The sequence below is a fragment of the Cricetulus griseus genome, chromosome 5, assembly GCF_003668045.3.
Source record: "Cricetulus griseus strain 17A/GY chromosome 5, alternate assembly CriGri-PICRH-1.0, whole genome shotgun sequence".
Lineage (NCBI taxonomy): Eukaryota > Metazoa > Chordata > Mammalia > Rodentia > Cricetidae > Cricetulus > Cricetulus griseus.
The window spans coordinates 90,268,535-90,292,699 of record NC_048598.1 but is presented as its reverse complement, the minus strand read 5'-3'; the positions used below and the strand labels follow the sequence as shown (position 1 = coordinate 90,292,699).

Below are 24,165 nucleotides of genomic sequence, written 5' to 3'. Positions count from 1 at the left end.
AACCAATTCCTAATCATGCAACAGCAGGTTAAATTACAGTTTAAGGTGGAAATGCTTAAGGCCCTGCATACAAATAACTCTAAGTTTAAAAGACTGAAGGCGAGGTTAATCTTATCAAGAATTGCATTGTGAAGTCCATGAAATCACAAGTCCTGTTAGTTAATAAAGCAAGTCTCGGCTCAGGTGAGCACCTCACCTCTTCCATGGTGTCTATTTGGTGGTCCTCATTGTCACTGCTGTTAGCAGTGGAGTCTTCATTTGATACACTGTCAGCCTCTTCCTCCAGGACCTTGAGGTCACCGGCATCCACGATCCCTGGGAATTCATTCTCGTCTACATCTCTTATACTTCCCCCTTCTTCAGTAGAAGAGTTGTCACCAGTTCCATCTATTTGGATTATTTCATTAATGTCATCATCAGTTACCTGAATATTCAGGTCCCTCTCAGAAGAAGAACTCTGCAAGAGGAGGAGACACCGTTGAGTTCTTCGGGTCAGGCGGGGCACTGAAGCACTGAATCTGAATGTTAAGTCAAATGACTGGCAAATACTGCACAAGGGACCATTTAAACATATCTCTGCCTTCTAAGACCAGTCTGAAAGCTTGGAATTCTGGGATATCTTTAGCATTTCTAACAAGAATGATCGTTCAGTTACAAGTTCAGTAAACACATTATTATACGCTGTCACCAAATGAGCTCACTGCTTTCACATAGTATTTGCCAGCTTTTGCATATATCCCCTTAGATAGCATGTACTTACTGAATTTTAACTTGGTTAAAATGGCAACTGAGTGACGTAGAAAAGACAGTGGCTCGAGAAATGAATGCAAATTCCAAAGGACTATATAGGTCAAAGCAGTCAATACAGAACAGCTATTTTATTTCACTTAACCTGAGGCGCCTGTTGTAGAAATGTCTGTGGAGACAGAAGTGAAACAAAGACTACCAAGGTGAGGGAGGAAGAGCGCAATGGGGGAGCATCATCTTAGTTAAGGTTTCTATTGCTGTGAAGAGACGCCATGACCACAGCAGTCTTACAAGAAAACATTTCACTGGGGCTGGCTTAGAGTTCAGAGGTTTAGTTCATTATCATCATGGTGGGAAGCATGGCAGCGTGCAGGCAGACATGGGCTGGAGAGGGAGTTTGAGAGTTCTCTATCCCACTCAGCAGGCAGCAGGAAGAGAGTGAGTCACTGGGCCTGGCCTGAGCATCTGAGAACCTCAAAGCCCACCCTGGGTGACACACTTCCTCTAACAAAGCCATACCTATTCCAGTGAGGCCACAGCTCCTAATAGTGCCACTCCCTATGGGCCTATGGGGGTCATTTTCATTGAAACCACCACAGGTTATTATTAGTGTTTCTCTTTGAGATGATTAAAACCTTCTGGAAATGGATAGTTGAAGGTGGAAGTAACTTAAACATTAAACCCTGGCTATATCATTAGCTATTACTTTTATCATTTTTTTCTCTCAAACGAAGCTTACAATCATCTGGTAAATACTTTATACACATTTTCTAATTTAAATCTAATTGCAACATACCAAGATGAGACACTATGGCTTTCAAGACCACAACGGCAGCAAAGAGTGAGACAGGATTAAAGCCCAAGCTTGATTTCAGAGGGTTCACCTCCAATGCAGTGTATATACTCTCATTGGTCCATCACAGTGGGCTAGCGCTCCCCAAAACCTCAAGTCTGTCACAGTGGGCTAGAGCTCCCCAAAATCTCAAGTCTGTCATAGGGGCTAGAACTCCCCAAAACCTCATGTCTGTCACAGTGGGCTGGAGCTCCCCAAAGCCTAATAAAAGAGGTACTTTCTGTAACCATAAATAACACAGAATTTACAGCAGAATTCTTATCCTTTTTGACAAAATCAGCCCCTTAAGAAACTAATCAAAGTGTGTGTGTGTGTGTGTGTGTGTGTGTGTGTGTGTGTGTGTGTGTGTGTGTGTGTTATAAAAAGAGGATATGCATTATGGGCATGGTTTCAGAGGTATATGAAAACCTGTATTAGTATTGGGGAAATTAAGTGAAACTTTAGATTAACGCACACAGCCAAGGTCTTTCTTTAAATATATAACATGTTTCTAAGAGATTTATGCCTGATATGAACAAAGTTGTACATGGTTACATGATTTTTCAAAACTCCTCTCTTTTGTGAAGATGATTAACATAAACATTCATTTTTTCTCATTAAAATGACTTTATGTGGATTTAATCACTTATTTTAATAACTAAAAAGAAATGAAAATAATTTAAACACTGTTGAAGCCCAGATCTGGTGCAGCATGCCACTAATACCAGCACTCTGGAGGCTAAGGCAGGAGGATCACATGAGTTCAAGGTCATTGTCTCAAAACTGAAAACTTGGTAATAAGCTCCAGATGTTGTAAGGTAGAACAAAGACATGCTGGCTGTTTGGGAAGCTCACAGATGGACAGCTGGACACAAGTTACCTGACATGGGATACTTTTGTCTCTCAGGACTAGGTACACAAGTACATTCAAGGGCACTGAAAACATAGCTATCTGACCTCAAAGAGCCTCCGCATATCAGCCTCAGAAACTGTTGGAATCTTCAAGGCCACTGATGCTAGCAAGGCTCCCCAGCAGGCCCAGAAGCTTTGTTGTAGTTTGAACAAATATACCCTCTTTCTACTCCTGTGTTTGTAATGGTATAGACAACACAATTATACACCTTAATGCATCACTTTAAGATACTACTTTAACATAGGAAATACTCAACTTGTTTTTGAGTGGATAGTTTCTGGGATGCATATCCATGTAAATATTCTCTACAATGAATCCTCACAAAGTACTCTTTAAAAATAACCTTACATAAAAGATTTAACATTAATAAACATACAAGTAATTAGTTTACATGCAATTAACTTTTTCAACATTGGAAACAGACTGCACTCACAGATGGAATGAAGGTACATCACTTATGCAGAAATGAATGGCTATGGTGTGACTGAAATATAAATAAGTCTAAATTACAGAAACAAGATTATGTTTATTCATGTACCAAAAAACATGGCCACTGTCACTTATAAAAATGCTTAAAAAAAAAAAATCACCACCGCCACACTATCAAAGAGCAGAAGCCAAACTATTGCATCACAGCTTTGCTTGATTTCATTTTTAAAAATCTATCTGGGGTACTGGACACTGAAGGACACAAAACTTGGTTGTATGGAAAATATAAATACATCTCTCTGTGAGAAAAATGACAGCCATCTCCAAGTGTAGGTACCATGTACCCAAGTCTGTCCTTTTCTATACAAGATGTTTGACCATCAATCAAAATCAGTAACATGAAACCAAAATAGCAAGAGAGGCCAGCTATAGGTATGAAAGCCAATCAAGAGAAAGAATCAGACCATGATTGATGTTAGGCAATCCGATGGGAAACGTGGGCTGCATGAATAAACATGACCCTAGCATGGAAACTTCCTTGGCCATACAGAAAATATGAGTCAGGAGGAAACTCTAAAAATAAAAAACATCAGAGTAAAAATTTCATCTGAAGGAGTCATCAGTACAATCAATACAGACAAAGGAAGAATCAAACATATGCAGATAAAGAGAAGAAAGAACACAGCAACAACCAACAAGCAGTTTAATAACTATTCCAGGCATAAATGGTTTAAACACACCAGTTACAAAGCCACAAGGCTGGACCAAGTTAGCAATACCCAATGACATCCTTCCTGTGTATAAGAAACCACTTTGTATGTAACACAGATCAGTTAAGAGTATCTAAGGTGAGGGCTGGTGAGATGGCTCAGTCGGTAAAGGGACCTGATGCCATGCCTGACAAACTGGTCCCTGGGACCCACATGGTAGAAGGAGAGACCCTACCCCTGCAAATGGTCCTCTGACCCCCCCATGCATGCTGTGACACAAACACACATCACACACAGACACCAAACAATTTAAATGTGAAGGTCTTTAAGAAGGACAACGTGTACCTTGCAAATACCAATCCAAGTAAAACTAAAATGGTGATATCAATCTCAAAACAGGAATATTACAAAAGATAGTAACAATATTACCTAACAATAAAAGGCTCTTTTGTAGGAGAAGACAGCAATCCTAAATTTTTATACATGTATCAATACTATGAATATCCCTTCAAAAATATGCAAACAAAAAACAGCTGGAGATGTAGCTAAGGAGTAACAGCCAAGTTTATTATGCACCAAAGCCCTGAGTTAAACTGCACAGAACAACAATAAAAATAACTAAAGGAAGTAAAAAAAAAACAGGTATGTTCATAACTGTCATTGCTGTCAGTAAGCAACAGAAACATTGACAGTAATTACTCGGTAACAATACAGAAGACCCGAACAATGCATACAATCTATATGACCTAACTGACATGTATAAAATATTCTATCCAAAAGTAGTCAAACAACTTTTTATCCAGAGCACAGGAGGGCTGGAGAAATGACTCAGTACTGATTTGCAGTGCCAGCATCAGGCAGCTCACAATGGCCTCTGCCTCTTAAATGCCAGGGTTAAAAACATGCATCTTCCCTCCCCGCCTAGGCAACTCTCAGCAATCCTTTACTGAAGGAAACTCTGTCCACCTGTAAAAGATTCCTACACAAAGCCATAGCCGGCATGGCACTTGCTAACAAGACTTGACTTTTTTCCTTTGGTATCAAGAGCAAACAGATGGCTCTCTCCACTCTGATTCTGTACTAGAAGTCTTAGAGAGACAAGGAAAAAAAGAAAGAAAAGGATGTTGACAAGGAATCAATTAAGCTGTTTCTGCTCACAGTGATTATAACTGTATAAAACAATTCCAAGGACTACACAAACTTGCCTGGTTTTAGCAGGTGACAAGATATAAGATAAGCTGGCAAAAATCAATTGTATGTACACAGTAGCAATAAATAATTAACTGAAATTGTAAACCAGTACATTTGAAGCAGGAAAAGAGAAAATAGCTTTCTATACTCACTAACACTTTTGTCGGGTTTCTAACACAACACCCAAAGGCAAAATCCAGTGGGACAATATATTTAAAGTGCTTAAAATAGGGTAGGGGTTGAATCCAATCCACATCCCAATGAAAGACACTGTTGAAGTGATTTATATAGCTGTTGCCACGCCTCCTTCTCCCCCTTGCATAACGTTTACCTGCCATCTTAAACAGGAGGGGGGAATTAAAACATTCCCAGATAAACGGTAAAGGGACCCATCACCACTGGGCCTCCCAGAAGCCCTTCCGGTTGAAATCAAAGGACACTAGATAGTACCTGGGAAACAATAGGAAGACATTTTCCAGAAATGGGGAGTTGACAATGGCAAACACTGAAGCCCACATGACTGTAATTTTAGTGCAATAGTCTCTTTATTCTTCTTTAAGGCTTAAGAGGCAAAAGCATAAATCTATGTTAATGTGTCTAACTATGTAAATTCAACAAGGAAAAGCAGAGAATGGTTGAATCATGAAGAAGCAAGTTTTTGTGTGGTTGCTGCCAGATCCAAAGGGATTATTACCACATGAAGATAATATATTTAATCCCCATAATAACCAAAAGCTACAGAAAACAGCTATAGAATATCACACAGTGGGAATGATAAGGAAATCAAAATGAACCAAGACAAGAATGTCAACTAAACAGAAAAGAAAAAAGCAAGGCAAGGAATGGAGGAACAAACACTCAAGACACACAGAAAACAAGTAACAAGATAGTAAAAGTTTGTCCTTCCCTATCAATAATTACCTAAAATATACATGGACTAAGTTATCTCTATTAATCCATTTTGTGTTGTTCTAACAAAATACTTGGGCCTGAGAAATCTATTATGAAAAGAGATTGCTCATGATTCTGGCACCTCTAAAGGAGCCAACACCTGCTTGGGTCTGGTGAAGATGTCACAAGCATGGGAAATCACAATGGAGGGACCATGTGGAAAAGAAACAGGACATTGGAGCCTCGGGGGAGGCAAGCCAATATTTTTCACACCTGAAGTTCATGGGGACACTCTTTGAGCCATCCCATTCTAGGAGCTCAGCAGGAATCTATCCTGATGGTGGACCTAGGACCTGACTCATTCCATCACCTTTTCAAATGCTCCTACAACCTCAGCTCCACCTTTGGGGAGACACACTCTGTCCAAATCACTTTCCAAGCAAAACACACAGACTGCAGGCTGATTGCAAAGGGCAGGATCTAACCATCTGCTGTCTACACCATCCTAACTGAAAATCTAAGAACATGCATAGTTTGAAAATGAAAGGACAGAAGAATAAATGTCACATAATAGTAGCCAAAAGAACTCGTAGGGGCTGTGTCACTGTCGACAGAAAGGAAAAAATGAGGGAGGAAAGGACAGATACAGAATCCAAAAAGATCATCTCATCCACAAGATTATAATTATAACCGTGTTACCAAATGTCAGAACCATGTATGCAACAAACACTGAAAGAATGGATGGCAGGGACAATACTAGGACAGGAAGAGACTTCAATATCTTACTTCCGGTGGTATATAGATAGAAACTCAATGACAAAATTATGATCTTAACAGTATAACCGGTAGGACTTAGGGGACTATTCTTCTAGTTAATTTTCTGTCAGTGTTATCAACACCGTGACCAAAAGTAACTTGGAGGAGGCAAATGTTATTTGGCCTCCCACTTCCAAGTCAGTCCATTACTGAGGGAAGTCGGCACAGGAGCCCAAATAGGAACAGAGATAGGAAGCATGGAGGAATGCTGCTGCTTACTGGCTTCCTTTCCCTGGCTTGCTAAGCTACCTTGCTTACCCAGCCCAGGCCCACCTGCCTAGGGATGGCACCACCCACAGTGGGCTGGGCCTGCCTACATCAACCAGCAATAAGAACCTGCCCCACACACATCCCAACAGGTCAGTGGAGGTGATTCCTCAATTGTGGTTCCCTCTTCTAAGGTAACTCTAGTTTGTGTCAAGAGGACAACAACAAACTGGCACAAAGACACAAAGGACCTCTCCATCCAACAAAAGCAGAACGTATTTTTCTCAGGTCACAATATCAGTCACTAAGATTAATTAATTTAGGATGCAAGACAAAATTCAGAAAAAATCATACTAAAGCATCTTTTATAATCATGGTACTAGAAATAATTGTGAATAAAGTTACAAAAATAAGGAATTTAGAATAAATAGCAGAAATGTTTAACTAGAACGTGATAGCAAAAACTAGAAAGTCTATGATAGATATCAAACATCAAACCTTCAAACTCAATGGGTTAAAAAAAAGAAATTGTAAGTTCTTAAGTTCTTTAATCAAAAAACCATTCAGTATGGAGCACTGAATAAGTCCAGTGCTTAGTGGGCTGAGGCAGAAGGATTGTCAGTTCAAGGATTGCCAGTCTGAGTTCCCAATAAATAAACAATACAATTTAAAATAAAGCACACATAACACACATTCCAAGCTTACAGGTCCTAGAAGGGAAATTTCAAGTTGTGAATACTTATATTTAGAAGACCAATCTCAAATTAACAACCTAACCTGATACTTTCCAGAATGGTGGTGATGGTGGTGGTGGGGATCCAAGGTTATCAGAAGTTATAAGGAACATAAATAAAACAGTAAATGGGAAAAGAGGAAAGAAAAACCAGTAAAATCAAAAGTTGGTTCTTCAAACAGATTGATGAAACAGATGCCTCTTTATCTAGAGTGAAAAAGAGAAAAAGAATATTCATAGTCCCCAAATCCTAAGAAAAACAAGGGACATCACTACCGACCTTACAGACACACCGACCCTTCAGAGATTGCTAAGAACACTTCTCCACCAACACAACGACAAATCTAGGGGAGCTGAGGGATGGCTCAGCAGTTGTAAGCATGTGTTGCTCTTCCCCGTTCACAGTACCCATGCTGGGCAGCTCAACTCCAGGGGATCAGACACCTTCTTCTGGCCTCCATGGGTGCCTGCAGTCATGTGGACAGACACACACATATACATACGCAATATTAAAAATAAGTCTTTTAAAAAAGCAGAGAAGTCGATGAAATAGACAAGTCTCTGGAAACCCAGCCCTACTGAGACCGAATATGAAGAAATAGACACTCTGAAGAGACTATGGTTGTCAGCTCTCCCCTTGCATCTCTAGAGTTGACACAGCCCAAAAGAAATCCCAGAAGCTTGGTTTCAGGTTTTTGTTGTTTTGTTTTGTTTTGTTTTCAGTTAACAAGCTGACTATCACATTTATATGGAAATGCAAAGGAATAGGAATAGCCCAAATGATTTTGAAAAAGAACAAATTTGAAGGACTCTTTCTCTGATGTCCAGCTTACTTTAAAATCACTACAATAAAGAGAATGTGGTACTGGTGAAAAGCAAATAGGCATGGATCGAGTAGCAGAGAGAATGTCCATAAACAAACCAATACAGGGCAATTAAAATTGAAGATGAACTGTTCCAGAGAGCCAACTTGCTTTACATGGGCTTCTCAGATGTTTATTCGTGGCCCTGTTATAAAGGAGAAATATTTATCCAACCCCAGCTATACAAATTCCAAAACTAGGAAATAACCCAAATGCCCTACTGGTAAACTGGTAAAATAACATTCATACAATGGATACGCTGCTGCATGCACCAGCATAAGGTAATCTCAAGCATACTGTCAAAGCTGCACACTGCACAACTCCCGTTGATTGCCATTCTGGAAAAGGCAACTCCCTGCTGAAAGAAAACAGATCCAGCGAAGGACTTCGGGCACTGGGGGCAGAGGGCAGGCACTGACTACAAACGCACATAGGGAGTCTTGGGAGTAAGACAAAGGTTCTCTTGCACACTTTTACTTGCTTGGTATAACTGCCTATGTTTGTCAAAGTTCACAGTACACCAAAAGAGGGGGATTTTATTGTACTTAGATTATACCTCAATGAATCTAACTTTTTAATAGGGAGTTACTGAGTCAGTCCTAGTCGTAAATTACATGCTGAGTGTGGCTTTTCATTATAACAGCAAAAAGAAAACCTTAAGTTACAGATACCACTTGAACAAAATGAACTGAAGTCTGTCCCTACAGGACTTTGTTAAATGAGTTCCCAGCTTACTAAGTAAAATGACAAATTCCAGGACTAGGGTGGGGAGCTGGCTCGGTGGGTAAGAACACTTGCTGCTACTGAGTTCATATCCTTAGCACCCTTTGCAAAGCCAGGTGCAGCTGCTCAAGCCTTTAACACCAAGCTAAGTGGAGGAGCAGTTCACTGACATTCACAAAACCATAAGCTCTCAGTTCCAGGAGGCCCTGTTTGAAGGGGACAAGGCATAGATTGACAGACATCCTCTTCTGGCCTTCCCACGGCTGTATGCAACATCTATACCACCCTCTTCTCCCCTCCCCAGTCTCCCCCCTCCCCAGCAATCTCTTCACCTCTCTGTCCCTCCCCTTCTCACTCCCTAGCCCTCCCTCCCTGTCCCTTCCTCTCTATCCCTTTCTTTAGGACTCTTCCAACTGAATTAAAATAAGACCCTGTTTTTCTTAAACTGGGGAAGCTCTTTTTACTCAGAGAGAGAAGGAATATTACAAACTCAAATTTCTTATCAATAACTTCAACAGTCTTTTTTTGTTTTTCATTTCTAACTCTGTCTTCAGAAGCAAACACTGGCAAGTTCACATAGCTGTGCTAGCTCTGGTGTCCACCTGGCTGGACAACCAAAAGAGCATATAATGTTCAACATCATTCCTAATGAATGCTGAAGGACCATGCATAGGAAGATCCGAGTATTTCACAAAGCCCAGCAGCCACAAATAAACCCTCCAGGAGAAATGTTATGAAGGGGTTGTCCTTCCCTCCCCAAAAGACCAGACATCTCCCTAGACATTAAACAGGTTGCCAACCATCCACCAATAAACCCTCCAGGGGAAATGTTATGAAGGGGCTGTCCTTCCCTCCCCAAAAGAGCAAATATCTTCCCAGACATTAAACAGGGTCTTCAGGGATGTTCTTTAGAAAGCTGGAAAGATCCTGCAGAAAGGAGAATATAAACTTTGTTTACATTTTTGATACATGTATTGAAAAAAAAGACAATACTTCAAAACCGTGGCTCAAAAGTCTTTGAGCTTTATGTCAGCAGACAAGACTTCTGAGGTTACTGGCTTTGGCCTAGCAACAATGTAGGCCACATGCTGAAGCCCACAGCATGGGCTCTACCAGAGCAGAGAAACCCTGCCTTGTGGAGGGTGTCCTCGGATGCTGCATTCATGTGCTGGGTCTCAAACCCTACCATGCACTGTTACAAAGATGTCAGTCTCCAGCTTGAAAAGAAAAACCAGGCTCACAGCATAGGGATTGTTTAGTGATGTCAGTGTGTGAGTGGAAATTAAAATCAGATGCCAGCCACCCTCAGAAGCAACTGGTATTTTTACCCTGTTGAATGTTAAAGGAATGTCAGCGCCAGTTCTTCCATGAACCCTGTGTGTACATGCGAAATGTCAGCAGTTCTGCTGCAGACCATGTAATGAGGAGGGGTGGCTGCTTCAGCCTTCCTTCTGTATAGCAAGCCAGCTGCTCAATGGCCAGGACCCTTCACTCCAGGGAGGTGTCTAAAATGAGTGTGGGTCTTGAGGCTAGATGATACAACAAGAAAATAAAACAGGATCCCTTAAGACAAAGCTTTGACAACTCCAGCTTTCAACCATTACAATCTAAGAAATAACTGCATTATTCCAGTGGCAGATAAGGCAGAACTTCAAAATACAGGGTGATAGACACAAAGCATGAGACTTCAGCACCCCTCCCTATCTTCAACCTGAATTACATACAATCTAGTTGTTCACTGGGGCAGAACAAAGCATCTCTTATTCTTAAGAGAAAGCTAATCTAGATCAACCACAATATGGTAAGGTAACAGTGGCTACACATTAGCCAGCTATGACAGTAACACTCTGTGCCATGCTACTCCCATCTGCCATGTGTGCTACTCAGAGTCCTTGTCACTGTGACAAATGCCTGACAGAAACAATGTAAAGGTATTTGTATCTCTTCCCCTCCCCCCCCCATGGTTTCAGAGCTGTGAGTTCACTGGTTTGGGCCTCAGATGAAGGAGACCAGCATGGCAATGGGAGTAGGCTTTCAAGGCTGCTCATCTTGGCAGCCAGGAAGCTGAGAAAGTATATTCATGTTTCTGGCCTTCCTCCTTCCTCTTTTATCCCATCTGGACCCATGGCCTATTACATATCACCAGACACATGCAGAGAACATCCTTTCCCCATGGAAATACTCTCATAGACACACCCAGAAATGTACTTCAACGATCTCCTGAGTGTCTTTCAATCCAACCAAGTTGACCGTTGAAACCAACCTAACTAATTACATCAAAACTAACTAATACAGCATGGAATACTTTAGTATATTTGATGAGTATGAAAAAATATTCAAACTGTTTTCTTTGTTAAATGGGGCTAATATGTCCAGGGTCTGTGAGACGGCTTAGCAGGTAAAAACCTTTGCTGCTGCAAACCCTAATGGCCCTAGTTAGAGCTCCTGGAACCCATATAAAATGTCAGAGGAAGTGGTGCATGTCTGTGATCTTAGCACTCCAATGGCTATATGAGAGCTGAAGCTGGGGTTGTCTGCCAGAAGCTAATGGGCCAGCTAGCCTGGTATACACATCCCTGCCACAGAAACCTGCCTCAACACACTGAGAGAACTGGCTCCTTAAAGTTGTCCTCTGACCTGCACTCATACACTGTGGTTTGCACAACTGTGAACACACACACACACACACACACACACACACACACACACACTAAATATTTTTTAAAGAAAAAGACCAATAAAAATTAAAATTAAAAGAATCAGTAATCTTTGGTGATACCAATAAAATATTAGGCATGAGAGGAAGAATAAATAAGAAAGTGGCAGGGAAGCAAAGGTCCATGCACACATAGGAAAGCACTGTAGCTTATCTTTCAAGGTGATGGGCAGATGGCGATGTGACGAGCAACGGAAGGACAGGGCCAGCTTCACTTTATACAGGTCTCTAGAAGCCAGGAGATGATATAGCAACAGCTAACACACCAGGCATTCCTCATGCTCTAGACAGCATGAGCTAAACACTTCAACCAGCCCAGTTGACTAATCCCACCACCACCATCACCCTGCATTATACACCAACCACAAACAGGTCCACACGAGTCGGAAGCTTACTATTGGTCCTGAAGCTAAGTCCTGTATCCATGCCTTCTTTTGCCATTCTCAACGTTGAAAGGGTGTAATTACACCCAAGGTTACAAGCTATCCCTGGGTTACAGAAACAAACATTCCATCGCTTGCTAATAAGTAGTCAAGCTGGAATCTTAACCTATTATGCTTCCAAGTGACCCCTAAACTATCGTTGATTAACATCCCTGAACTAAGCTTGTTTCTCCTGTCCAGAAAAAAAATACATCACAACAGCTAGTAGAGCAGACTAAATCCTTGATCATCACACCTCAAATCTACAAAGATCATACAAAATCCAGGAGGAAAATATCTCCAAAATTACTAAAGGAGGAAAGCATAGCTCTCCCTTAGTTACTTCTACCTCAAAACCAAAAGTCGAGTTTTGCCTATAGTTAGTTCCTATACTGTATGTGTTATGTGGAAAATATGAGAAAAATACCAAAAACTCGAATTTTCATGTTAATTCTTTATGCCAGAATGAAATGCAAACCTTCTAAAAGGCCTGGAACAAGTGTCATGAAACATCAGAAATGTTAAAAAAAAAAAAAAGAACAAATTGTTCCTCACAGTCATAAGTTTAAACTCTCAAAATAGTTTAGAATATTTGGCTTCAGCCCACCTCTGTCCCCATCATCCTCCACCTCTGTCCCCATCATCCTCCACCTCTGTACCCATCATCCTCCACCTCTGTCCCCATCATCCTCCACCGCTGTCCCCATCATCCTCCACCTCTGTACCCATCATCCTCCACCTCTGTACCCATCATCCTCCACCGCTGTCCCCATCATCCTCCACCGCTGTCCCCATCATCCTCCACCACCATATCCCACCTTCCTCCACCACTGTACCCCTTCTCCCTCATAGCTTGGAAGGGTTAGATAGTGAAGATGCGGCTTGGCACTTGCCTAGCATCAGCCAGGCCCCAGGTGAGATCTTAACATAAGAGACAGAGAGAGAAGAGAGGAAAAGGAAGGAGGGGGAAGGGGAGAAGACAAGAAAGGAAGGAGAGGGAAAGGAAAATGGGGGTAAAAGAGAGAACAAGAAGAGAAGGCAGGGGAAAGGAAAAGAGAGAGAAATTTTAAGTATTCTGAGGATAAAATGTCAGGTTGTGCTTAATTGTCTACTCTACAGACTGTGAGTTGGGCTAGAAAACCAGTCCTCTATTATCTGATCATGATGTTTCGTTGTCTATTATAACACAAACTGAATAAATGGAATTAGCTGTAAGGAGTTTATGTTTGTAAAGAGAAAACAATACTGTCTTGGATTTTAATATATTATTAATTCTTTGAAAATTTCATATCATTTTTTTTTATCACACTCACCTCCTGCTTCTTCCCCTAGGTCAAACTGACATGTGAAACTTACCATGACACCACAAAGAAAAAGAATTTTCTATGGGAAAAACGAAGCGTACATAGTTCTGATTCATCTTCCACCTCAAAAGAAAAACCTAGATGATCTAACCACAGGCCACCGTCTACGTCCTAATACCAAGACGCTGAACACAGAACCCTACCTTCTCTGACGCAGGGAGGCTGCTGGGCTCCTCCGTTTTCCTCGGTTGCTTTATGGGGTCATATCCATACATCCTGTCTTTGAGGCCATGAAGCTGTGTGTCCAACATGTGGTGGTGGAGAGGGCCCTGGGGGCCCGGGGGAAAAGGACCACTATGAAGATTCTGAGTCACGTTTGCGGAGACACCAAGCATGGGCTCCAGGCCAGGCTCCGTCAGGGTGACGTGAGGAGCAAACCCCACACCTGGAAGGCTGATGTACTGAGGGCTATCCTGCGGCCTCAGCAGAGCTTCGGGCAGGGTCTTAGGCTCACTTGCCGGGAGACCGCGCCTCTCGGTGGTCGCGGTGTCTAAGTGTTTCCTGTCCACCGGTGCTGCGTGCACAATCGTGGGCTGCAGCAGCAGAGGCTCCATTCTGTGGGACTTCTCGGGAGCAGCTTGCAGAGAGCACGGGTGCAGCGGAGGAACACCGCTCTGCACCATCGAAGGCGGCCCGAGCTGCTGCAGGACTGGCGGGAATGGGTGCTGGAGGACATCCGGTCTTCCCGAAGTCTGTGTCACCATGACCGGTACGTTGACTTTGTAAAGGTGACCTTGAGAGGGAGAAAACAAGATGGTAGATACAAGACAGTTCTCTTCCGGCGGTGTGTGCAGTGTGTGCGGTGTGTGCCCGTGTGCTCAAGGACAAGGACATTGGTGTCCGGAGTTGTCGCTCCCTGCCTCATTCCTTCAGGCAGGAGCTAGGCTGGTGACCAGAAAGTCCCATGATCTTCCCATCTTTGCTCTGCACACCACTGGCTTTTCCACAAGAGACGGGGATTCCAACTCAGATCCTGTGTAAGCTCTCTTACCCCTGTTGTCTCCTCAATCCGTATAAGAGAATTTATTTTATTTCAATGTATGAATTGATATATGAATAAGCTAATAGTGATTGTCTCTAGGAATTATTGTAAGATATTTTGTTTTCTGCAATAAATATTCATTACTTAAAAAAAATGGTTGTTTTAACACTAGCCTTTCCCCCTATTTTTAACTGACTTATTTTGGTCATACAGGCCACCAATATTTAATCCATGAGTCTCTTCTACTTGAAAAATGGATGTTATTGACACACAGTGGAATTTTAACATGTAATCATGGAAAACGTATTTCCTGTACTGAAGAAGAGGTTAAGAGCACTGGCTGTTGTTCCAAAGGTCCTGAGTTCAATTCCAAGCAACCATATGGTGGCTCACAACTATCTGTAATAAGATCTAATGCCCTCTTCTGGCATGAAGAGATACCTGCAGACAGAATACTCTATACATACTAAATAAATAAAATTAAAAAGAAAGAAAGAAACTTAAACTTCACAGCAACCCAAATAAGTCTGCACATTTTTTCAAACCCAGAGGAGGCCCTGGAAGCCTGACCCTTCTACTAAGCTGTGAACTGTAGAGTAAGAAAGCAGGCAGGGGTTGGTCAGCCTTAATTAGCACTACGAAAACAGAGATATACGCTTTCACTTTCTATTTGCTAAAACTGAGGTGGATGAGCCAGCAAGCTGTCTCAGAAGTTACCATCCCCAGAACTCACACAGCAGTAGGAAAGAACCAACAGACACAAGGTGTGCTCTGACCTCCACATACACACGTATCTCCACCCACCACCCACCATGCACTCCTGCAAACACAAATAAATTAAACATAATTCTAACTTTTTGTTGACTTTTAAGACTTTTTGTGTATGAGTGTTCTGCTGCATGTATGTACCATATGCATGCAGTACTCATGGAGAGGTCAGAAGAGGGCACCAGATCCCCTGAACATGGAGTTACCTATGGCTGTCAGCAACCCTGTGGATGCTGGAAATCCGGCCTAGGTCTTCTAGAAGAACAAATGCTCTTCACCACTGAGTCATCTTTCCAGCCCCTAATTTAATGGATTTTTTAAATTAAAAACAACAAAATTAAGCTAGCTGATTTGAATTGAATTTGAATATATACAAAGTCTCTAATTCATAAGAGAACTGGGAATGAACCACAAGGCAGGCCCAGCTCAGTGTCTTCTATGGTGCACTGATCTCATAACAATCACAACTGCGATTTATTTTTTCACTTTAAACTTTTTATTAAAGGTTCCTATCGCCTCTAGCATACAGTTTACTAAAAGTCATGAAATCTTTCAGGAAGTGGGGGGTAGGGGCTGAAGTGTTGATGCAATCAAAATACATGAGAAATTCTCAAAGAACAAATACTTTTAAAAGATCATATAACTTAATGGCCATGCTAAAATGAATATCCTTAGACTAGCTCTCACCGGATGCAGTCTGCAGGGTCACACCTGCTGGGACGTGGATCGGATAACCAGGAAAAGTGAAGTTTGCGCCACAGCTGGAGGTATTCTAGACAGAACAAGTGCTTATTAGAAAGTTATAAAAGCACCGGAATTGGATCTTTTACCACACTATCATAGAGAGTCAAAAATACCATTCTCTAGAAGACCCTAGTCTAACTACACTTAACATTTAAGGTTGGGCTGGACAGATGGCTCAGTGCTCAAGAGCACTGGCTGCTCTTTCAGAGGGCTTGGGTTCAATTCCCAGTACCCACATGGTAGCTCACAACTGTAACTCCAGTTCCAGGGGATCTGACACCCTCACATAGAAAAGTGTGCACATAAAATAAAAAATAAACAAACATTTAAGACTAAGTTCTCTGACTAAACAGCATGTTAACATTTGGTTCAAATCATTCCATCATGAGGAATCCCACTGCAATAGTTAGCCATGAGTCCAGTAAATCATAATGACTAGAATGGACACCCTCCCACCACACTGGCTCAGGGCACAGCTATGCCTGGACCACTGATTCTCAAAAATGTAAGAGTCACAACTGCTTGCAAGAATCTTCCAAACTCTAAATTGATCCTTAGCTGCATTTTAATGCAGATATAATAGTGCATCTATAATGTTTAATTTTCTATTATTAAACTTAGGGTTTCTAAAAACCACTAAATCGAGACAAAGAAACATTTTTTTCTATCAGATCTGCAAAAATATAAGAGATAAGTGTGAACTAGAGTTCCTGAAAAGGCCAGATCACTGTCAAATATTATGCACACCGACTGGCTAGTTAGAACTTCATCACTGTAGAAAGTTGGAATGTTGCAGATTAAGAGGCAGAATTACTTTGGAATTTGTTTAGTCCTCATAACAGCCATGTATAACCCACCTATGTATCTGATCTAACATCCTCTGACAGTTTGAATCTTTGGAATCTATAAGAAGACTACTAGCTTCCCCAACCCAGAACCCAAGAATGTCTTCAAATACCTCTACAACCTGCGACGGAGCTGTCACATCACTGCCTGATGCCCTGTTCGTGTATTTGTTAAATGCGCTGACTGTGTCTTTTCTTCTGTGACTATCAATGGTCATATAAACACATTGTTCGTGGCAGCCTGAACCCATGCTCTCAGGCTATGGTCACTCTCTCCCCTTAAGCAAAAGCTATGTTCTGCTTTGGCATAAGTAACATGCAATGTTGCTGTGGGTGTGATGAAAACAATTGCTTTTCTCAGATTAATATTTATATAGAGTGCACGCTGACTGGGACAACTCTTTGGAAGCGCAATTTTGCAAATGCCAAAATGAAAATCACATGTTACCATTGTCTCAGAAATTCAACCTCTGGGAATTTACCTGATCATTTATCTCACAAACAGACATGTACAAACCAGTAAAATTCTATATTAGAAAATGGGAAGCGGGAAAATTTCCAACAACGAAGTATTGCCTAACTATTATGGCAGATCTTACTTTACTAGCAAAGAGAGTTAATTTACTAGTAAAGGAGAGGATCATGGGAAGAAAGAAGGGAAAAATAAAACAAGGAAAGAGGAAGGAAGTGAAGGAGGAAGGAAAGGGAGAGGGCGAGTAAGATTACAGAAAGAGTAAAGAAAGCAATTCTACGGTATACCCTAAAAGACAATTCAGGAAATAAGCTAGTGATTCCATTTTAAACAATTACAACAATTATCTTTGGGGAATAGATTTTCAGGGTTTGCTTTATGAATTTGTTTTTATTTTTTATAGAATAGTATTTCTGTAATCAAGGAAAAAGATGTTTCTGTACCTCTCAAAGACTGAGCTGTCCCATTGGTCGCTCATGAGAACAGAGTTTCTCTCAAGAAAACTGTCCTGGGGTATTATCTTAATGGATAAAGGCAAATGGCTACCCAGCTAAGACCCTGAAAAGGCAGTCATGGACCTAAAGACAGTGTGAAATAGTTCCTAGATTATGGCCATCAGTGCCATGGAAGAGAAAGAACTGTGGAACATGTTCCTCTCAATTAAAAGCTGCTTGATTTTCTGTAAATACATATAATTGTATTACCTGTCTCCAAGTCCTAGAGATGGAAAACAATTCTACTTCACCAAAGTAAAAATAAACAAGCAAACAAAATATTCCACTTAAATAGGATGAAAAGCCATCAGATTACTCTTGAAGAAAAGAAAATCGGGTGAAAAAGATAAATCCTTCAGAGGCACCAGGTATGTACCTACACAGCATATTAAATCCCTGCGTACTATAGTTTCAGGAATGTCCTAACCCTGGTGGAAGCTGACAACTCTAGAGGACCAGGGAGATGCATTTGCTGCAAGGCTTTCCAAGGCATAGGAAACACTGCTGACCCCTCTGGTTTTACCTCCTCCCACTCAAGCCAAGGTCTGGGAACCACATCTGTGCTCAGCCTTCTGCCACCCCTCAGTGAAGAGACAAGCTACATACCAGGTCTTCTGGTGTAAAACTTGGGAGAGGTCTACCAGCAGGGATCAGCAACGAGGCTGCATGGAGAACAAGATGGGATGCAGCCATTAGAACTTACCTCTTTACATGGCCACATGCAGATTATTTTATTTTCAATATACGTTTTAATTGAAATTAATTTTTCCTACAAAATATTCTGATCACAGTCAATTGTAAGTTATTTTTTAAAATGTATTCTCAATGAGTCATGTTAGGTCAAGTTAAAGTCTAAACTTAATGGTTCCATCTGAGGGGGAAAGTATTGAAGTATATTTTTCCTGGCAATTTTAGAGACTTTACAACTAAATTACTTTAAGTTATCAAAGTCAAATATCTCATTAAAATAAAACAGACTGTACTTCAGAAATCCATAATGCAACATACAGATTGTCTTTGGTACTCAGGGAAGCTCTAACTCTCTGTGACAACTTTTCACCAGGAAAAGAATAATATTAGAACATTTATACTAGATGATACTATCGATAAAAAGCACATAAGCTGAGACAAACACCAACAACGAATAAAGAACATGTGGTAAGTGGGTGGGGAGATGGCTCAGTGGTTAAGAGCATGTACTACAATTCCCCAAGACCTGAGTTCTATTCCGCCACCCTCTCAGGTGGTTCACCTGTAACTCCAACTCCACAGGGAGTTGATATCTGTGACCTCTATGGGCAACTACACTCATGTACACATACATCCTCACAAACAGACATAGACACATAATTTTTAAAAAAAAATTTAAGAAGAAACTGTGGCACATGTACACAATGGAATTTTTTAAAAATAATGAAATCATGGCATTTGCAAGAAAACGCTCAGAGCTGAAAGGCCTTACGTGACACACAAAGCCACGCAGAAAGACAGATAATTCATGATTTCTAGGAATTATGAAACCTGGATTTAAAACCTGTGGGTGTGCGCGTACATGGTTGCGAGATGTATGTCTGCGTGATCACACTAGAAGGGGGACCATAACTGAGGAAGAAGAGATCTTCATGGGGAAGGGGGAAGAGAGGATAACAGAATATGTGACATGAAAACAGAAATAAGGAGTAAGAAAGGGACCCAGCAGAGAATAAGAGAGGCAGGAGAGGACAGAAGGGGAGGAGTGAGTTACAACAAAGGATAATCACACACACACACACACACACACACACACACACACACGAAAATGTCATAATAAAGCTTGCTACTTGGCATGCTAATTTAAAAACAATTTATAAAACCAATGCCATTTTGCCTTTAACAAAAAGCAGGAGACTTTTAGCATGCTTATGCAGCCATGTGTGTGTTGAGTGTGATGTTAATGCTGGCTCTTTTTCACATACGGCACTCAGGAAAATTGCCCCAAGGTCTGTTTTCCACGCTAGCTAGAATGGCTCCATCGCACACAACAAATAGCTCAATAGAGCACTTTTTTCAAAACTAACTATTCTCCCCTCGTTAAATAGAAGTGAGGCTATGGACCGATGGTTAATGAAGCACACAATTATTTTATCCTCTACTCATCTATGGCTTTGCTTATTAGCAGGCATTCTGTTAGAAAAGCCAAATGAAGAAGAACTGGAACGGCAGGAACTCAGTGGTATTAGTCATAATTAGCTGGAGTGAACGAAGCTGATGCTGCTCCAGCTTAAGCCCCGCCCTGAAGGATACAAAACTGTTCTTCCACATCTGACTCCTGGAAGAAAACCCAGCAGCGACCCTTCTCTACTAAGCCGATTGTGATAAATCCTAAAGGGCAACTCTCCATATTTAAGAGAAACAAGCAAAGCTCTAAGAGAACCGCTAACACTTCTTCATGGACATCAGAATAAAAGCCAGAACTGACAGGTCTGGAGAGGTCTGTGCACCCTGACCCACTTAATTTTAATATGAGGTTCACAAGTTCTCTCTATCATTTAAACTTGCCTGACAATTTAAAATATTCAGCCTTGTTTCATAACCAAGTAACTTTTCATTAAATCTGTATCTTAACTCAAATGAAGTATTATAATTTCAGATTCCATAGACGTGTTCTAGGAACATTAAATTCAAAGCAGTACATTTTTATAATAGTAGCAAGAATTCAATTCTGCAAGTATAACATAAAAATTTAACATAATAATCTGATTTAACACTATTTAAATAGTAAAATACCTTTTCCCAATCCACAACCAAAAATTCTGATACATGATAGCATTTGCTTTACAATTCCTGATCTCCTTTTGAGTCTATACAAATCTTAATTAATATGTGAGCCACATGTCTTAGTGAGAGTCTCTATTGCTGTGATAAACACCATGACCAAAGCAATTTGGGGAGGAAAAGGTATATTTAGTTTACACTTCAATATCACATCACTGAAGGAAGTCAGGACAGCAAATCAAACAAGACAGGAACATGGAAGCAGGAGCTGATGCAGAGGCCATGAAGGGGAGGCTGCTTACTGGTGTGCTTTCCCTGGCTTGCTCAGCCTGCTGTCTTTTGTTTATTTATTTGTTTGGTTGGTTTTTCGAGACAGAGTCTCTCTATATAGCTTTGGAGCCTATCCTGGTACTCGCTCTGGAGACCAGGCTTGCCTCAAACTCAGAGATCCACCTGCCTCTGCCTCCCGAGTGCTGGAATTAAAGGCGTGCTTCACCACAAGCAGCCCTGCCAGCCTGCTGTCTTATAGAACCCAGGACCACCAGCCCAGGAATGGCAACACCCACCAAGTGCTTGGCCCTTGCCCAATAATCACTAATTAAGAAAATGCCCTACAGGCTTGCCTGCAGCCTAATCTTATGGAAACATTTTCTCAATTGAGGCTCCCTCCTCCCCAATGACTCTAGCCTGTGTCAAGTTGACATAAACTAGTCAGCTCACCACACAATTAAAAAATTCAATATCTGGCCATTTTTCTTGAGCACATGGGTGTGTCCTGATGATGTAACTGAATCAGTCCCCAAAATCACCAAAAGGGCCAGTGGGGGCATTCACTCCAGATAAAGCTCACTAACAGTGGTTTACATTTGTACCTCCTACAGTTTAGGAGGTAGAATCTCAAAGAGAGATCCTACCACCTATGCAGGGCTCCATGGCTAATGCACACTGGACACAGGTGTTGTTCATGTGCGCGGGTGCAGTGTGATGCTGTTAATCAAAAGTTTAAAAATGCAGTAAATTAAGACACAAGCCTCCATACACAGCAACAAGGAAAAACATCAAGGGTCAGCTGACTTCGTGGTTGAATTCAACCATTCCAATGTGAATTAATATCAAGTCTCCTTAAACTCTTCCAAACAAAAGAGGACTTTACAAAGCCAGAGGACTGTTTTCAAGGCCAGCCCCAAAGCCAAACCCAGATTCTGAAGAACAGGCCAATATCTCTAAGAGACTCTGATGATGAAAAAAAAAATCTTAATAAAATCACAGCAAACCAAATGCAGCAACATACAAAAAAGATCATACCACAACCAAGGAGCCTCTACATTTGGCATGGAAGAACAACTTGACATCTACAAGTCAATGTGATAGGTAACATTGGCAGAAAGGAAGAAAAAAACACTCATCATCTCAATCAATATAGAAAACGTGCTTGGCCAGGGGGTGGTGAATGGTGCACACCTTTAGTCCCAGAACTCAGGAGACAGAGGCAATCAGATCTCTTGAGTTCAAAGCCAGCCTGGTCTACAGAGCAATTTCCAGGACAGACAGGGCTCTACAGTGAAACCCTGTCTCAAAAAACCGAAAGAAAAAAAAAAGAAAAGAAAAGAAATGTGTTTGACGAAGTCTTCATTTTAACATTTAGTGTGGTGTGTGTGTGTGTGTGTGTGTGTGTGTGTGTGTGTGTGTGTTCATGCATGCCACAGAATACATGTAGAGGTCAGATGACTTGTGGAAGTCTGTCCTCTCATTCCACCACATGGATTCCAGGGATTGAACTCAGGCTGTAAGTTTTGATGGCAACCACCCTGGCCTGCTAGACCATCTGGTCAGCCCTTTATATCCTTTCTTGATTAAAAGAAACAAAAGATGCCAGCCAGATGGCTCAGCAGGAACAGTACTTGCGGCACAACCCTGACTACCTGAGTTTGACCAGCAGAACCCACCCACATAAAAACCCAGATGTGGTAGCATAAATCTGCAATCCTAGCACTCTTGTAGCAAAATGAGATGTGGAGACAAAAATAACAACAACAACAATAATAATCCACAAGCTCAGAGGCAAGCTAGCCTGAAGTCAGAAACAAGCAAGTCCCTGCCTCAGGCAGAAGAGGAGAACCTGAAACTTGTCTTCTGACATGCACACTCTCATCAAGGAACACACACACTCATACATGTACACATTGTACACACATGGATACATTAATAAGTAAAATTTTAAAGCTCAACACCTTGCAAATAAAGGGTGTTTTCCAAGATAATGAAGACTATGGGGGCTGGAGAAATGGCCCAACACTAAGAGTGCTTGCTGCTCTTCCTGAGGACCTGAGTTCAGTACCCAGCAGCCACATCAGGTGGCTCTCTACTGCCAGTAACTCAAGCTCCAGAGGATCAGGCGCCCTCTTCTGGCCTCTGGAGGCACCTGCACTCACATGCACATTCCCACACAGACATAAGTATACACACAATAAAAAATAAACAATAAATTGTTTAATGACTACAAAAGCCTACTACAGCTGATATCATAACAGGGGGATCTAAAAGCTTTTCCTCCAAGATCTTCCACAGAGTAAGGGGCCAACTCTTACCACACCTGTTCAATAGTGAACTAGACAGTCTAACAATATTATAGAAGAAAAAGACATTTAAAAAACGTACAAATGATATGAACCTATATACAGAAACAACAGAGTCCACAAAAAGAATTAATTAATAAGTGAGTTTGGTAAAGTTTTAGATTCAAACCAATCTTTGAAAGTCAGCTGTATTTCTGAATAAAAACAACCCATCTGAAATAGAAATGTGACAGCATCTAAAAAAGCAAAATACTAATGAATAAATTCAGTCAGGAAGGTAAAAGATCTGTACCTCTAATAAAGAATGTTTTAAAAAAAGATTTTATTTATTTATTATGTATACAACATTCTACCTCCATGTATATCTGCACACCAGAAGAGGGCAACCAGTTCTCATAACGGATGGTTGTGAGCCACCATGAGGTTGCTGGGAATTGAACTCAGGACCTCTGGAAGAACAATTGGTGCTCTTAATCTCTGAGCCATCTCTCCAGCCCTAAAGAATGTTTTTTAAAACAAACTTGAAGAAGATAAGATGAGCATGGTGGTACATGCCTAAACTTCCTGCACTCAGAAGGGCTGAGGCCAGAGGATCACAGGTTTGAGGTCAATCTATAGCACAGCGTGTGGTTTGAATGAGAGTGGCTCCAGAGGCACCTACATTTGAATACTTGGTCCCCAGCTGTGAACAGTCTGGGACTGTTGGTGTGTCCCTGGGCATGGGTTTTGAGGTTTCAAAATTACTCATGCCATTTTCAGTGGATCTCTTTCTCTGCCTTGTGGTTTGGCTCAAGATGTGAGCACTCAGCTGTTCCTTCACTCCGCCATCACTGACTCTAACCCTCTGAAAGAGTAAGTCTAACTAAATGCTTTTTTTTTTTCTCTTTTTGGTTTTTCGAGACAGGGTTTCTCTGTGGCTTTGGAGGCTGTCCTGGAACTAGCTCTTGTAGACAAGGCTGGTCTCGAACTCCCA

The 24,165-nt window shown here is 41.3% G+C and overlaps 1 protein-coding gene across 2 annotated transcripts in view; it reads right to left on the bottom strand.

Moving 5' to 3' along the window:
• Gtf2a1l (general transcription factor IIA subunit 1 like) overlaps window positions 1–24,165 on the bottom strand; it is a 36,816-nt gene that overhangs the window by 2,686 nt on the left and 9,965 nt on the right. For both annotated transcript variants that reach the window (XM_035445542.1, XM_035445543.1), the window contains 4 exons: window positions 18,469–18,524; window positions 15,995–16,079; window positions 13,701–14,290; window positions 197–457 (listed from right to left, as the gene is read on the bottom strand). In XM_035445542.1, the coding sequence (XP_035301433.1) occupies window positions 197–457; window positions 13,701–14,290; window positions 15,995–16,079; window positions 18,469–18,524 (992 nt within the window). The remainder of the gene's footprint in view (window positions 1–196; window positions 458–13,700; window positions 14,291–15,994; window positions 16,080–18,468; window positions 18,525–24,165) is intronic.